At 39.8% G+C, this 17,149-nt stretch overlaps 1 protein-coding gene across 5 annotated transcripts in view; it reads left to right on the top strand.

Moving 5' to 3' along the window:
- Nucleotides 1-17,149, top strand: part of LOC121504157 (pyruvate carboxylase, mitochondrial-like) — a 465,432-nt gene that overhangs the window by 361,746 nt on the left and 86,537 nt on the right. For all 5 annotated transcript variants that reach the window (XM_041778797.1, XM_041778795.1, XM_041778796.1 and 2 more), the window contains exons 13-15: nucleotides 558-702; nucleotides 1,539-1,628; nucleotides 10,700-10,921. In XM_041778797.1, the coding sequence (XP_041634731.1) occupies nucleotides 558-702; nucleotides 1,539-1,628; nucleotides 10,700-10,921 (457 nt within the window). The remainder of the gene's footprint in view (nucleotides 1-557; nucleotides 703-1,538; nucleotides 1,629-10,699; nucleotides 10,922-17,149) is intronic.

The following is a 17,149-nucleotide window of genomic DNA, read 5'->3' as shown; positions in this document are numbered from 1 at the left end:
CTGTCTAAGACATTGTTAAGAACAGCTTACAAGGGTGAAAAAAAATCTACAACAAATCAAGCATTGAAATTAACTTCAGCAGTTACATCTTTCCTCTCTGTTCTCTCTCTCTCTCCCTGTCTTTGTTAATTTCCAAAGCTTAATTCATGAGATAATACTTCTGAATCAAACAACAAAACAGAAATAGAAAGTAATTACTCTTAACAGTTGACTTTCTCTCTCTTCTCTGCATGTTTGTCTACTGAAGCTCAGATTATGCGCCCTCTTATTTGTATTTGCAATGACAGTGTTTGTGTTTGGAAACCAGCAGGTAAGCTTTGTGTTCACTTGCACAAAAGACTGTTTAATACCAAGCTCTAAAGTGAAATGTTTTCTGCTAAAGAGCCACTTTCTTTTCTTTCAAGTGACTCACTGGCAGAGTAGGGCTCAAGCTAAGTGATTGCTTTAATCGTTCTTTTGCTTCTTTAATTTTCTTCTGCTTGTGTTTACCCTGTGCTGTTTAAACCTTCTAAAGAAGCAGCAGATTACAAATTTCCTCTGTTTTTCTTCATCTCTAGACCAACATCCCATTCCTCCAGAATGTGTTCTCCAACCACCAGTTCCTCCACTCCACCGTGGACACCCAGTTTATCGACGAGAACCCAGACCTGTTCAACCTCAAGCCAACACAGAACAGAGCCCAGAAGCTACTGCACTACCTAGGTCAGTGTGGAAATGGCACATAAATTCGTATACACACATTCAACCCTCTGAACCTTAAGCTATTTATTAAGCATTGTGTCTCACCTGTTTCTTTGTCATATAAAGCTTGTAAAAGTTCAACACTGTGGTGCACAGTGAAGCTCTAAACATCCGTTCACTTGCCCAAAAAGGACAGCATAAGGAAGGGAGAGAAGCAGAAAAATCCTAGAGCAGAGCAGGCATCAGTGAAAACACAGTGACACTGATTAAGTCAGAAGCATAATGAAGGAGGAGCTGGGGTGGAGGAGGGTTGCAAGAGCAGCTTGCAGAGAGAGCCGCAGAGCACAGCAAGGCAAGTGCAGTGCAAATAATACATGCAATTAGCCAATAGTGTGCTCAGAGCGAAACAACTTGCGGTCAGCTTATAAGGGCTTGTGTGAGATCAGATGATCTCAATGATGGCAGCACCCTATAGCATGATTGAACTAACTCTATTTACTTTATATGATCATTAAAATACTGGTCACATTTTTGTTTGGTGATTTATGTTCTGAGATCCCAGTGCTCTTCCTCAGGGGCAAGAACATCACAAACTCTTCCTATGCCAACAAGGAAATCATAAAGCAGGGAGATAAGTAGCAAAAAAAAAAAAAGAAAAAAAACAAGAGCAGAGCAGGCATCAGTGACAACAGAATGACACTGATTAAGTCAGATATAGCATTAAGGAGAAGCTGGGGTGGAGGAGGGTTGCAGCACTATAAGCTGGATATAAGCATTAAACTTATGCTGTTCTCAATTCTGCCGTTTCCGTACTACCATTGACTGCATCTGATTTTCATTCTCTATTGTGTCCCCAGGTCATGTGATGGTGAATGGACCAACCACACCCATCCCAGTCAAGGCAAAGCCTTCCTCCACAGACCCTGTCATCCCTCCAGTCACCATGGGTATGTCAATCAAATGTGCCTCTGACAATCATTATTCAATGTCTGCAGGCATCACTCACATATTTCTTTCACCAATAATAACTTGGTAAAGATGCTTCATTCAACAGTCTCAATACATTTAATCCAGCTAAAAGCATTCAAGGTTGTTTTACTCATCAGCACTAATGAAAAAAAAGGATTCATTGTGCAGTCCTGCATGTAAGGCAAGGTGTCAACAAGAGCAGCAAGTGATAATCGAATCCAACATTTAACCTATTAAAAAGAATGTCGCATCACTAGAAAATGCAATCGACTTTTGCTGTAATAATTTTATGATCCATCATCCTTACTGCATTTATTACATTTAGACTAATTTAGCAAGGCGCTCCCACTGCAAGGGTTAGCGGTACCACATCCCTTGAGGCAACCATGCTAAAAATGTAAACACTTGTGGATCTGTAGGGCACTTTGGATAAAAGCACCCAGCGAATGACAAATGGGCTGTCGAACAGTCTGATAGCTGTAGGCGGAGAGGCCTTCCTAAATGGCTCAGTTTAGCTATCAGGGAGGAAAAGGGTTTTGGCCCAGAGTGCTCTGCTGAGCTGTGAGTACAGGGAGGAGAGACTACAGCTCATTGTTTGTGAAGGCAGGAGTTCTGTGATGCTCACCCTGCGCTGCACTAGCACCCCTGGAGTCTTGCAGGAAATGCCAGCAGCCAAACTGGGCTCTTTGATGAGCTTGTTGAGCCACTTAGAGTCTCTAGTGTTGAGCTGTCTAGGTTTTTGTCACTCCAAAAGCTAACTAGAGTGTGTTGGTGGATTTTGAAAGGTTAAGATCTGGCTGAAATATTGATTAGATACTCATCTATAAAACTATGATGAGTCTTGCTCAGTTCAACTATTAATAAGGTTGTAATAAAAGCTTAAAAACACGCAGTAAATGCTCTTGTTTGACTTGACATTGCAGCCTGTCCCTGCAGGTTTATGAGGGTAAACTTCTGTCCTATTCCACAGCTCTCTGTTTTTTCTGTAAAGCTTGAATTTATGCAGCTGCTCCTTTTGACAGCAACAAAACAGACAAGGTTGTATCAATCTGACAAGTTTATCAACCACCCGTTCTGCCTCGCTTCATTCCCCTGCGTGCCCGGTAAATATGAATTTATAACAAAATATTGTGAATAATATGAATCATAATCAGGCATTACTAATCAAATCTGACATCTTAAAGTCTCGCAGACTGTGGCAGAGTGAAATACAATAAGAAAGAATAATCTGTGTACGTCAGACTGTGTGTTACCAGCCGCTAAAGTGCTTATGCAAATCTTGTGTGAAAGCTATTGTTGCACACCCCTTGTATCAAGAGATAACAAACACACACTAATGCATTTACACTTTAAAGTCACAGATTTCTGCAAAAACTGGCACAGGAAACCGAGCAGGTACTGCCTTTTGTATACATACCCCAACTTACCTACTGTATGCAGGAGATGAAGTAGTTGTATGCAGCACAGGCACGCACAGAGGCATACCTAAAGCCTGGTAATGAGATTTGTAATGTGCTTATATCCGTTCTCTCATTCAACGGAGGGATTGAGAGAAGAGAGGGATTAGGCCTGTATTATCACACTCTGTGGAGGGAGGGACAGGGCATCGTCGGAGAAAGGGGTCAGGAAAAAGGCACAGAGTTTGGGAGGTGTATTATCTCTAAATGTAGAGGAAACAGTCAGGGTGACACGGTGGCAGGTAGGGAGATATGGGGAGATAAAATTGATGGAGATAGGTGCATGAGGAGGACAGAGAAGGTAGATATTACTGTGGGACGGCAGAGATCACAATGACATTGTCATATCTCAAAATAACCAATCTGCAGATAAGGATAAAGAATTTAGGGGAAAATATTCTGCAGGGGTTCCCTGCTGTAAAGGGAGGAAGTATTCCTAAAAGCCTGCCTGAGATGTGAAGACAGAACCTGTTAAACACTCACAGATCATTATTTTCTAATTAGGATTTGTAGGCTAAAACACTCATCAGTGTAAAAGTACACCTTGTTCCAATTAATGTCAGTGGAGGACGTCTAGAGGTTAATCACCAGATGTCTGAGGAGGGTCGTACAATAAAAATGACAGGCTATTTCCTCCCACAGTTTTGAGCTGTATTTCCATTCCAAGTAATAAAATACAAGGGTAGTTTGGGACACCATATGCAAAAGCTGTGCACATATGCACTTTCTGTCCTAATATTTTCTATTTATATATTCCTTCTCCTCCCATCTGCTTTTGTTTTTTTGATTATTTCATAGCCACCTTCAAACAGAAAGGACTTCTTTTTGCCCCTTTGCATTATTTTATATGTTTGTTTTGGTCCAAAGCTTTATAGAGAGTCGTGAAAATTGACTGCCTGAAACCTGGAGGTGCCTTGGACTTTTTTAAAGTCATTTTTTCCTTCCATGTCTTTGTTCTTTGCTTTAAGAACATTTTTGTCAGTTGTACCTTTCACAGCTCGTATATAACTGGGAAGGAAAACAAATTATGGTCCAAAAAAAGACCTGCCATTCAAATGCTGGCAAGCTGTAGTATAGCAGTTGTGGTAAAAAGAAAGACATAAATAGATTTAATAGAAACTCTGAAACTTTAGCTGCAGTGTAGGAAGGAAATATCTATGGTGTGTCAGAGTTATTGGAACTAGACTGGTTCCTAAGCCTTCCATCCATCCATCTTCCACCGTTTATCTGGGGTCAACCCAGACATACCTCTCCCCAGCAACATTTTCCAGTTCCTCCTGGGGGATTCCAAGGCACTTCCAGGCCAGATGGGATATATAATCCCGCCAGTGAATTTTGGGTCTCTTCCCAGGAGGTGCCCAGGAGGCATCCTGTTCAGAGGCCCGAACCACCTCAACTGGCTCCTTTTGACATGAAGGAGCACTAACACTACTTCAAGATCCTTCCAGATGTCGCAGCTCCTCACCCTACCTCTAAATCTGAGCCCAGACACCCTCCTGAGGAATCCCATTTCGACTTGTATCAACAATCTCACAATCAGTCATTGCCCAGAGTTCATCACCATAGGTGAGGTTTGGAACATAGATCGACCTGTAAATCAAAAGCTTTGCCTTCTGGCTCAGCTCCCTCTTCACCACAATGATGCAAAAGTTCTACCCTCACTTGTTAACAAGACCTCGATACTTGAACTCCTTCACTTGGTGCAAAGACTCTCCAGCTTTTTCCGGCAGAGGACCATGAGCCTTCCGCTACTGTAGCAACGAACATCAGCTTTCATATTCCACTGGAACTATAGTTGTCCTTTATTCTGGAACTTTATGGCCACCATATGTTCCGAGCTTAACCCTGCACTGAGCAAAGCATGAGTGTTTGGCTGTCACATAATAACTTGTAAAATACCCTCCTTGACATTAGCCACAGGCTTGCATTACAAAACAATTTGCCACAGTTCACAAATTTTCCCAGTGAATACAAATAAAACGCAACAGACTTGGTGTGCAAGGTTTGAGAGTGTGAAGTTCTTTGGATTACGGATCTGAAAAAACACACTGGAAAATGATGGACCCTGTGTGTGAAGACCTTCCCTCTTATATGAAATTAGCTCTCTTTCCATACTTTCTTTTCTACCCCTTAAACTCTGAGGTATTTTCTTTACCCCATGTTTTGTTTCTGCAGGCTCTTTCTATGTGTACCACTCTTTCACAGTTGTGACATTTTCCATGAGGAAACCTTCACTCTTTGGCCAGGTGGTGTTCTCCACCGCATCTGTCGCATTTTCTAATGTTTAGCTGGGGCTTTGGTCTTGTGTCGCTGACCTTATTCACCAACCCCGCCACTCTGTTCCATTTACCAGGTTCTGTCATGCCATGTAAATCCACAATGTCTCTGTTTGCTGCCTCCATTGCTTATGCAGACTTGAGTGCTTTTTCAAAAGTCAGTCCGTCCTCTAACAGCAGCCTCTGCTGTATCCTGTTTTCATTTATGCCATGGATCAAACAGTCTCTCATTATCATTGTCAGTGAAATCACCAAAGTCACAGTCCTGCACCAGTTTTTTCAGTTCTGCCATGTAATCACCCACAATTTGCATATAACTTAATGCTTGGCACTAAATGCAATAACTCTCCACAGTCATCTCATAGCACGGGGGAAGTCCCTGAATAATGACAGTTTAGGGTTTTATTGAAAATCTGTATGTAGTTATGATTATTTTATGGCACCAGTTTGGAATCAGAACATCCCAGAAGTCTTCTGAGCGGTATTGGAGCAATAGGAGCAACGGCATTGTGTGCAAATTGACACAGACAAACAGAAGGACAGACACACCACCATTTTTAGTAGTTAGATCTAAGGAGCAATGTGGCACCTGATGCAAAGTCAGCCCCTACATTGGTCTTAAAAGTCAAAGCAACACACTCACCAGTTGGATTGATTTACTGTTCATCACACCTGACTTAAATCAACCACTAATTAGGAGTCCCACTAGGATCTTCCAATTAAATGATTCCCAAAGATCCCAGATGATTAAACGTCGTCTTGGAAAAAAGATGTCAGCTCAGGACAGCGACAAGGCGAGCGGTTATTACTGGAGATTATCGCCTACACAGATTGCAAATAAAGGAAATACCTCTGAGCACTGGCGTTGTCTCAGCTAAGTCATATAATCCGCTGGAGCTGGAGGAGAAGAACTTGAGAGAGGACCAGATGAGTGTAAAATGTCAAGGAAAGAGGTATGAAGAGATATCAGCCTGGGAAAAGCAGGAGAGAAGTGAGTGCAAAGAAGCTGGGGAGTGGGACAGAGGTGCTTTCAGCACAGAGGAGGGTGTGTGTACATTTAAGTGGGTCAATTGTCAAGCACAGCAACTGCTAACCACATGGGACTTCTTTACTACTCTATGTGTCTTCTTTGCACGATACAATGATACACAAATCTATTCAAACTCTGACTACCCTTCTCTAGGAAACTGTCACATGCATAGGCCATTGTTTAGCTGCTGTAGTCCCAATACAAGTGCCCTCATTTTCTCTCTTGCATTGAGACATACGTTTGGAAAACAGCACCACTTGTAAAACAAGTTTGCAGGACTGCATGAAGATGAAAAATTGAAGGAAAACTTTGACTATAAATCATTGCCCTGTATATTTTGCCTGCACTGTATAGTCCCTAGTCAGTAGTATTATACTCACTTCTTGATAAGTTCAGAGTGTCGGTATCTATTTGCTGCCGTGCTGTGATGTGACAGAGCTCATTAAACCTGTGTGAGCTCATTTCGTGCGTGCGCATATGTGGACCAATGTTTCTATATCAGTGTGCGTGGAGTTCATTTTGCCTGTGCCTTGGAGACAATTATAGCAGAGATCATTTGTTTTCAGGGATGTGGCACAACAATAAAAGGTTAAGAGCCAATACTCAACTACACAAAGAGTGAGGAGAGGAAAGAGAGAGGGGGGATAGCAGGACAAGTAAGCAGGCAGATAGTAGCTCATTAACTAGTCTAATTGATTGATGATTGTACACAGTGCTGCAAGAAAAAGTTCCACATCCAGTGTGTTAAATGCCTCTGGTTGTGTTCGGTCGACAGAGGCACTACAGGAGATAAGTGTTTACCTGTTACCATCTGATGATACTAGTGTTTATCTTTGGGATTCAGTAGATTTGGTAGGAGTCATCCCTGTGGAGACTTTTATCACTGACAGTATGTTTTGATTGTGTGTAAGCCATTACATTCTTGTAAGCTAACCAGAAGCATTCATCTTATGCCAGCATGTCCTAGAGTCATCATCCTGAGGGACGGTTTCCTGCCAGGTGTCTGAAACACATTTACTGGATGTTACTCCACTGGATTCTAATAAATTTGTTAGCTTTCATTAGTCTAATTTGGAGCCTTGCTAATGGCATGGGTCCATGAATATGCTGAGTTCCCATCACTTCAGACAAAAATATCTATTTCATTGGATAGATTGCAGTGGATTTATTACATGGGAGGTATTTATAGTCCTATAAATTATATCTATGACTAAGATATCCATTATTTCGATGGTGTAATAGAGACATTTTGAAAAATAGAAAAAATAACAGATCTGTAAAATCTTTCCATATTATAAAGTCAAAAACAGGGGAAAAATCTGACCAGATGAAGCTGTTTTTCTTGCATAAGTCTTTCAGTTGAGAGCATGGCCAAATGATGCTTTTTACTGGGACTGATCAGTAAGGAAATACTTGTAATTTTAGGCCAGACTGATCATCTGGTCTCAGAAGACACATTTCTGTAAACTGGAGATTTCCAGCCACTGCTTTCAGTTTGGTTTCTCATAAATGTAGGACTTTATGATGTCATAAATTTATGACTCTAGAAACTTGAAATTTTGAGTTTATCATGTCAAAACTTTTTAAACATTGAAATTTCTAGTTTTTCCTTGCAAATGTACAACTTTTTGATCTCAGAAATTCTGAGTTTGGTTTATTGTAAATAAACAACAATAAAGTAAAAAAAAGTGTTAACATTTTTCTCAAAAATGAAAGGATTTCCTTTATCATCATTTGGGATAGCCCTAATATGCCTTCGTACATTATGTTTCTGTTCATAGTTTAAATAATATGTATGGACATCTAATTTTGACAGAATCATAGTCGACCCACCCTGAGATCTTTGGGGGAACCAGGTTGGGAACCACTGGTTTAGATAGCTCTTTGAGGTTTTTACCATTATCAACTGCAGATTAAAGATGTACTTGGGGATTTCTATTCAGGCAACCTTCATCTCGAGAAAAGGTCATCCATTCATAAATTACTCCAGGGGTTCCTAGACATTTCAGCCATGACCCCCAAAATAATAAGACTGAGGACCTCCACTGTCCCTGGTGGTGTAGTGAGGAATTCCTCACTGGGTCATAGTATCAGTGGGTGTGACATTAGCCTGGTATATTCTACAGCAAGGCTAACATTACAAGCTAGCACTGCCAGCCTCCGTTCTTCTTTGCAGATTGTCGTGCTTTGATGTGTGGCCTCGTTTTCACTTCAGGTGGAAGTTATACGTGAGTTTAACCCTCGACAGCCACAGCACTTTATTTCCCTTTACCACTTTAAAAAACTATCATACCGCACTGTTCCTGCTACACGCTAACTGCTAATCCACCACTAAGCTTCTCATGTTTACATCTGTGAAGTGCCAGACAGGAAGGCAGTGGCCATTAACTGGAACTGCAGCGGCCTCTAGTGGCGGGAGATTCGTTACAGTTTAAAAGAGTATAGCAGACTCAGATTTCAAGCTTGTGTTTATAAAAATGGTGGGTAGCTCATAAATCGTAAATCCCGTGCTGGCAAAATTGATTAATTAATTTAACCGTTTTAACGATTAACCACACACATCCCTAGCTGTAACAAAGGTCCATTAATGCAACCGTCTTTCATCTTACATCTCTCCAGGCTGATACTTGGATTTTTGACCATATTCGTACAGATTTTATAAAATTTCTGAAAGCCTGGGGTACATTTGTTCCTGACTACACTTTCCACCTTAAGCATGGTTGTTGGCTCCACTTGAGTTTTCAGACAACAATACTTTATTCATCCTTTCCTAGAAACCAGAGTGCAATCCTTGTTTTGGACATGGTCAGTATTAATGTGTGAGTACCAATCCAGTCTTAATTGCACACTCATGGGGCACTTAAAATGTACAGATGTTTATTGATTTGAGTCTGGATGAAGTTGTGAGTACTTCGACAACTCAGTCAGCAGGTTTTCTAGTAGACAATTCAAGCAATTCAGAAATACCATAATCTTTCAGTGCTAAAGAAAGCCAGTGCACTTCTGCCAAGAGATACTTGAACATGAAGAGTACATTTTATCCTGAGCTCTCTCTGAAAGATTGCATTCACCTTTTGTCTACATCATACCTCATTTACACTTTTTAAACCTTAAGCTCTTGATTTTTCCTCATTGCCAATAATAAGCAGAATGTTTCACCATGTCAGGGTCTATTTTGTTCATAGCTACCTCGACATTAGATAAGTATGAGATCACTTTTGCAGTACTGAAATGCATTCCTCCCTCTGGACAAGACATAGAGAACAATCATATACCATTTAGATCTTTTAGTGTTTGCAAGCCTCCTCTCAAATGTGTGGGTTACTTACTTTTAAACTCCTCTTTTCTAAGCCTATTGTCATTTGCTTATTCTTTGGCTTGGGTTATTCAGACATCAGAGTCTAGTTGGTCAGGACTGATATCTGACATGCAAATACTGTATAAAGCATTAATATTATGTAGAATATGAACTTCTAAAGCAAGACTTATAAGTCATTTTGGTCCATCTGTGGATATGGTATTGTAAGACTTTTGGGACCTTAAACCAGAAAAAAGATAATTCTGGGACAAAACGAGGTGCATAAAAAGTGGAATAGCAGCCATTGTAGAATCAGTTTGTCCTCAGGTGTGAACCATAAACACCAAGCTGGTTTTCTTGTTTCACTGAACTGTAGCTACTTACTCCATATAGAAACCATTGCACATATGAGTCACTGTCAGCAGTAGAAATCCATTTCCACAAGTCGGTGGGTGGTGTGTCTAATAAGCCAGCTGCTGCTGAGCTGATTCCTTGCTATAGTTGATCGAGATGAGCTGAGGGCGACGGTAGCAACAATGAGAGGAGATGGCGACCACCTCATTAGCTGAAGTTATGACAAGCCCCGCACTTGTTAACAACACAACTTGAGAGCAAACACTGTGTGAATAACATCAGTTTACCTGCTTGCTTGGCATCTTGTTATACTTGTGGAATTAATTTCTTGCTAGACTCTTTGGCAGAGTCTAAAGTCAATACACACTTCTGATTGGATAAATATAGCCTCCCTCATGTTTTATCCACTGACTAGAACAATTAGAAATCCCTTATTAAAGCTAGATTTAAGGTCATTAATATACCTGCAGTCAAACTTTGGTTTTTAAACTTTCTTCTAGCCTCTAATATTGATTTTATAAACTGCTTTATCCCATATATTACAATGAATCAGCTTTACTTCCCTTAGCTTTTTTGTTTTATTATTCACTACTTGAACCTTTCTTTTAACTCCATTTCTCTCCCCCTCCTTTAGGCGACCCTCCTGTTGGTTTTCGTGATGTGTTGCTGCGTGATGGTCCTGAGGGGTTCGCTAAGGCTATCCGCAGCCACCAAGGCCTGCTGCTAATGGACACCACCTTCAGGGATGCCCATCAGTCACTCTTGGCAACAAGGGTTCGCACCCACGACCTTAAGAAGATCTCACCATTCGTCAGTCACAACTTCAGCAACCTTTTCAGCCTGGAGAACTGGGGAGGTGAGTTTTTAAATTCTGAATGTATTTAATGTCTTAATGAGTTAAAAAAAAAAAAAAATAGTGGATATGATTACTTTTCAGTGTTTTATGCTTCAGCTTTTATACAGAGGAATTCAGGTTGGTGGAGAAGAAATGCTAAGCTAAGCTAACCATCTCCTTCATTTAACTACTGGTTAACTTTGTAGTATTTTTGCATACAAAGCACAGACTGCATTGGGGCTTAAAGTTCCTGTAAAGTGATTAAAAAATCTGTATTTTATGTTTGTTGTATGAAAGGCCACTGTGGTTTGGACCACCAGGACAAATTTCAGACATGAAAAAAATCTCTAAGTTTTTAGAAAATCAAGCTTAAAAATCATGAAAATGGGACAGGAGAATCTGCTCTCGGATCATGTGGGTGTGTCAGTTGAATGAGCTGGAGCCACACCAACTTACAAGAAATATCTAATTTTCTGTGTTATGTGAAGAGATGTCTCTTTTTATAAGACATCTTTGTTGTTAAGTTGCGGCTGAAAAAATACAATTTCCTAAATATGCTCTTCATAAAAAAAAAAAGCCTTTGATGATGATTGGCATTGGAGGCCTTTATTGTGATAAACTTGACAGGAATAGAACATGTCTATCATCAGATGCTTTACTGAACTTTAGCATAGAGACACTAACAGACAGGAAGGATTGGACTGTTGCTGCTTTGAGAGAGACAAAGCCACAGCTCACTTCTTTTAGTCATCCAGGACTAAGACAAGTGAGACATGGATTAAAACACACTTTCAGCAGGTAAGATGTTTGTCTCTGCTCCATCTGGTTCAAGTGAAAAATAGACGAGCACTGCAGAAATTAGCCTTCCCCTTGATCTTAGGGTAAACTATGGCCAGAGCAGAAAGAGAAAAGTTGGGAATTAAATTCACTGTTTTCTGGCACAATTCTCCATCCAAGGAATGATGGTTGGGAAACACTGGCCTAGGGTACCATTTGGGCAGGTAATAGTGTTACTACAAGCCCCTGGTTGTTCTGTGGATGTCCCAAGGGCCTGAAAACTGCCGGTGGTCTCCAGGAGTATAACCAGGAGATTAAAGAGATGTCGTCAAGCTTAACAAGCTTGACTCTGCCCCCACCCCCCCTTCCAGCCCTGATGTGGGGCGCTACTGTGAATCCTTAGCACCTAACATGCCTAACATATATGCAACGGACTGTATATTCAATAAATTAGACACAAATGCTTTCAGTTTTATAGATACCCAATTATCTAAATCTGCTCCCCCATTCTGAACTCCTCAGAATCATGATAACCGTGAACAAACCTCTAATAGGTGATCTCATTAAAGCAGTCATGTTAAAAAGAAATGAATTTCCCCTCTTCTGATGGCTATCACGTTAATTAAACCTTTTGTGTTTTTGCCCCTCTGTTTTAATTTGTCTGTACAGCCATGCCTGTACTTTCTATTCCCTCCCTCACTCTCGCGGTAGATCCGTTTCATGTTTCATTGATGAGAGTGATTGCTTTTCTTTGTTTGCCTCATCCGAGCTGTGAAAATCAGGTGCCATTGAAAACTATATCTCACTCCTGCATCACCTCTCCCTGGAGTCAGCCTTCAGCAACTTCCCTCCAAAGATAATGGCTGTACTTTTTGCCTGCTCTTCAATGAATAGAGAAAATCATGCATTATTGAAACTTGTTGGTGCATGAACGGTCAAATAGTGCCCCTGTATAATATGCAATTACTCCGAAAATTGGCCTGAGAATGAAAATATGTGCCTCATGTTTGAACAGTTGACAACAAGGCCAATTATGAACACTTGTTGATAATGGTGCTATGAAAGGCAATTGTTATGCAGTGGTATCAAAGAATAAATTCATTTAATCCATGTGAACAATCAAACGCTAAACACAAAAACATTTGTGGACGAGATGTGCCCTGTGAATCTGGAGAGGTTGAAACGTTTAATTTAACGCTCAATTATGGTAAACTGCTAGGCTTATATCCGTGCTTTGAGTGGATCATTGGCGTAAACAACCAAAGCCTAAAGTTAAAAGGGTCTCTGTCTCAGACAGGCTTACATGGTTGAACGTCTGGAAAATGTGAAAACAGGAGAAAGAGCATCCAGCGAAACCTCGATGGTGCTGTAAACCCCTCTCTGAGATTAAATTCCTCCCAGTAGTCGACCATTGTGTACCAGTAAGAGGAAAGCATTATATTTCATTACAGGGGAGAGCGCTCTGAGCAGACCTCACGTTAAGCAGCTGATTCCTCATCTCATGTTTGAACAGCTATAAAGGTTAAAGCAAAAGTAAACCAGCAAAGAGGGATTTCAATAGAGAACACTTCCCCTCTTCCACGTATATGGAGACGTGATTATGAGACTGACCAGAAAATGATTCCAGCTAATTCATGTTTGAGGAGTTACATTAAAGGTAAACCTTTGAAGAGCCACTTAAAACTTGCTGTGAACCCTGATTCTTACTATGGAGGAAGCTACTGAATAGGTACCAAGGAATCATTACTGTATGAACCTGTTCTGAGGAGGAAACGTGCTTTGATTAAGTGACACAAATGCTGTAGTGCTATGTGTGAAGAATTAAAGACATTCAAATTAAAATGTTGTTTACCGTCTTGTATAGTCATGCATCACACAACCTTGTGAGTGGCTGTACTTCTGAGAATTCTGCCCCTCTGCTGTTGTGTCTCTTGGGGTTTACACACAGCCTACTGGGAAATGAAGACATGTCTTTATGTGTAAGTGATAAAAGAGTGAACTCTGGGCCTTCTAAATAAGGTTTCCAGACCATTTCTCTTGGCTCTGTCTGCTTGAGAAACTCAGCAAAAAAAGAAAGCATACTTTGAGAGCATTTAATGATTAAACATTACTGAGAGTTTCCTGTTATCTAAGCTGGGACTGAGCATTCTTTTGAAAGTCTAAACCCTCGTTCTATTGAAGTGTTAAAGTTGGGGAGAGAAACTGCATTATGGGTGGGTTGTAATTAGCTCAAGAAGGAAAGATTACAAACATTTTTAGCAAGGATTTGGCTTAAATGGTGATTTTGTCCTGTGAGGAAAAAAAGAAAGGAAAGCCATCACTATATTCCCCCTTTTCCAGCAGAATATTCTCACTATAGGATATATAATTGCACTGAAGTTAAGTCTGTTAAATTGGGTATTTGCTGCAGCTAAATCTCCATGACTGCATACAACAACTGTTGCCCAGGTTCTTCACCTGTCAAAGCTTTATGGGTGAGTGAAATAATCGCATGAGTGCAGTGATCGTAGTAAAAAGACACCTGTGTCTGGAAGGTCCAATCACTGGTTAATCAGTATTCCTGGCTACCATTACACCATGAAGACAAAAGAACACTCCAAGCAACCCAGAGAAAATGTTATTGAAAAGTACAAGTTATGGCAGTGGTTCAATGTCATCGAGATTACAGGCACATTAAAACCACAGCATAATTAAACAAAGTACAGTATATAGAAACAATCACTGTGAACAAAAACATCAACAGTGACAACGGTAGATGAATTGAAATCAGGTAAAGCAGTTGCAATGTGAAACACAGATAGAAATCAAAGTCCTGAACTCAGAAAGAGAGGGAAGAACGTTAATTTTTAGAGTTTGTTGAAGGACGTTCCATGAGCTTGGGGCATCAAAGGAAAAAGCTGTTTTACCAAGTTCAGTACAAGCTCGAGGAACTTTAAAAAGTAACAAATCAGCAGAGCGAGTCGTGTAGCTACCAGCATTCCACTCTAACAAAGTTGAGATGTAAGGTGGTAATTTTCCAACAAGGGCCTTAAAGATATATAAAAACCAGTGTTTGTTGCACCTTTCTTCTAGGGAAGGTCAACCAACCTTCTCATACAGAACACAATGATGAGTTCTGTACCCATCAGCAGTAATAAATCTAAGAGCAGAATGATACACACTGTCCAAAGGCTTTAGAGCTGAAGCTGCAGCATGTCTGTGAATCACATCACCATAATCAATAACAGATAACAACACAGCTTCAACAACTCTCTTTCTACAAAATAAAGAAAAGCTGGATTTGTTTCTGTACAGAAAACCAATCTTTTGTCACATTGTAGTGACAAGGGTGTGTACATGGTATTTGAATGTTCAATCCTCATCAATCCACACGCCAAGGTACTTATACTCAGTGACTCTTTCAATCCTAGAGCCATTTATAGTAAACAACTTCAAAGTTTCATGGTCAATGTTTCTGGCTCTTTACACTGTTGATAATTTCTGATGCAAAAAAACTTATTCATGAGTTTCCAGTGTCAACATTTAGGACTTTTAAACTCTGAAATTTTGAGTTTGTTTTCTTGTAAATATACAACATTGCAATCTCAAATATTAAAATTTTTTACAAAAAAATGTAGGCTTTTTCTTAGAAATTAATGGCTCCTCTTTATTTTTTTGTCTCAAGAGCCCTGACACCATTATATTTCTCCTAATCATTTTTTTTTTATAAATGCACATCCAATTTGGACACATCAGAGCAGATAGTGGGGATGCTTCTTGGGAGCCCTGGAGGGCTTGTAAAGGTAGAGGTTAACATGAATCAGGCAAAATATAAGATTATAATGGAGGACTATCATATTCAGTCTGCAAGAGAACTACAACTTGGGAAAGGATTTATCTTCCTGCAAGACTATGACCCGAAGCTCACAGCGAAAGCTGCACAGAAATGGTTTAAAAACAACAATGTTCTGTGAATGCAAATGTTCTGCAGTGGTAAAAGGAAGCATACTTTGAGAGCACTTAATGATTAAACATTACTGAGAGTTTCCTGTTATTTAAGCTGGGACTGAGCATTTTTTTGACAGCCGAAACCCTCGTTCTATTGAAGTGTTAAAACTGGAGAAAGAAACTGCACTATGGCTGGGTTGTAATTAGCTCAAGAAGGAAAGATTACAAACGCTTTCAGCAAGAATCGGGCTAAAACTGTATATTTGTGTTTTTGAGGAAAAAAGTAAAATCATGGCTATATTCTGCCTTTTCCAGCTGAATATTCTCACTATAGGATATAATTGCACTGAAGTTAAGACTGTTAAATTGGGTATTTGCTGCAGCTAAATCTCCAAGTAAACACTGTAGATTAATCTGGCCTCTGAACTGAATGCATGATAAAACAGCAATAGAAAAGCAGATACATCTTTCTTTGTGTCTTCCCGCTAAACTCCCTCATAAAGCACTGATGTTTGAACTGCAGTGGGAGTCAGCTCTGAAATCTTCTGTCAATGAAAGCCCCTGAAGTTTAAACAGTCTTCTGTCTTCATAGAGTCAGAGAAAGTGAATGTGTTCTCATCTCTCCTCCATTTAAACGGCAGCAGCAAGAGTACATCACTGAAATCAAATGTAAAGCATGAGTCAGGGAAGTTTCAACGTCTCCTGACATAATGCTTCTGTAATGGGGCTGATATTATGAGCTGAGATTGTCCGTCTTAGTTAGGAGAAGTTGTGGAGAGCTTGTGAATCACCAGACAGAAATGGAAGATGCTGGTGGATCCTCTTGAGGCATCAGTAGTTCCTGCATGATTTGATTATGAGTCACAGAAAACAGAATAGTGCTTTCTCATAATTATTTAAACACCTTAAGGCACAATAAATTCTAGACAGAGATATGCCCCTGAAAGCTTCCTGAGACTTTAATAGTTTACTGTATAATAATAATCCCCCTTTGCATATTAATAGCTGGATTTTAATTTGACTATTTATAAGCACCAACAACAAAGCATTTTAAAAACAGTGTTAAACCTTCTAGCAAGCCTTTTGCCACTGTATCTTGTAAACATGACAGTAAAGGTTCATTTCAGTTGGCTGTTTCAACTTTTCTTTCTCATAAAAGGATTCAGTGTTATGACTTTTTATTTTTATAGCGAACACTGTTTGTTCCAAACCCCCCATGGGGATGCTCATGCTTAAGTTCTGTAGCTGAGCACGACCTACAATCTTTGTTAAACACAATTAAAGTGTTTATTTTTAATAAATGTACAGGTTTGGATGGATTTTTCTTTAACAATACAAACTTACAGCAGATAATAAGAAGCAACATCCTGTTTGCAGTGCCTATAAAAATGTGTCACCCCTGCTTTGTTTACTCTTTGATTGATTTTATACATCAATCATGGTTAATATAAATTGGATTTTTGTCAGAAAAAAAGCCCCAAAAAACCCTCTTTAATGTAAAAGTGAAGAAAAAAATTCTACAAAGTAATGTCAATTAAAAACAGT

The sequence above is a fragment of the Cheilinus undulatus genome, linkage group 22 (assembly GCF_018320785.1).
Source record: "Cheilinus undulatus linkage group 22, ASM1832078v1, whole genome shotgun sequence".
NCBI lineage: Eukaryota > Metazoa > Chordata > Actinopteri > Labriformes > Labridae > Cheilinus > Cheilinus undulatus.
Note: the sequence above shows the minus strand (reverse complement) of the source record. Positions and strands in the feature narration are given on the sequence as shown.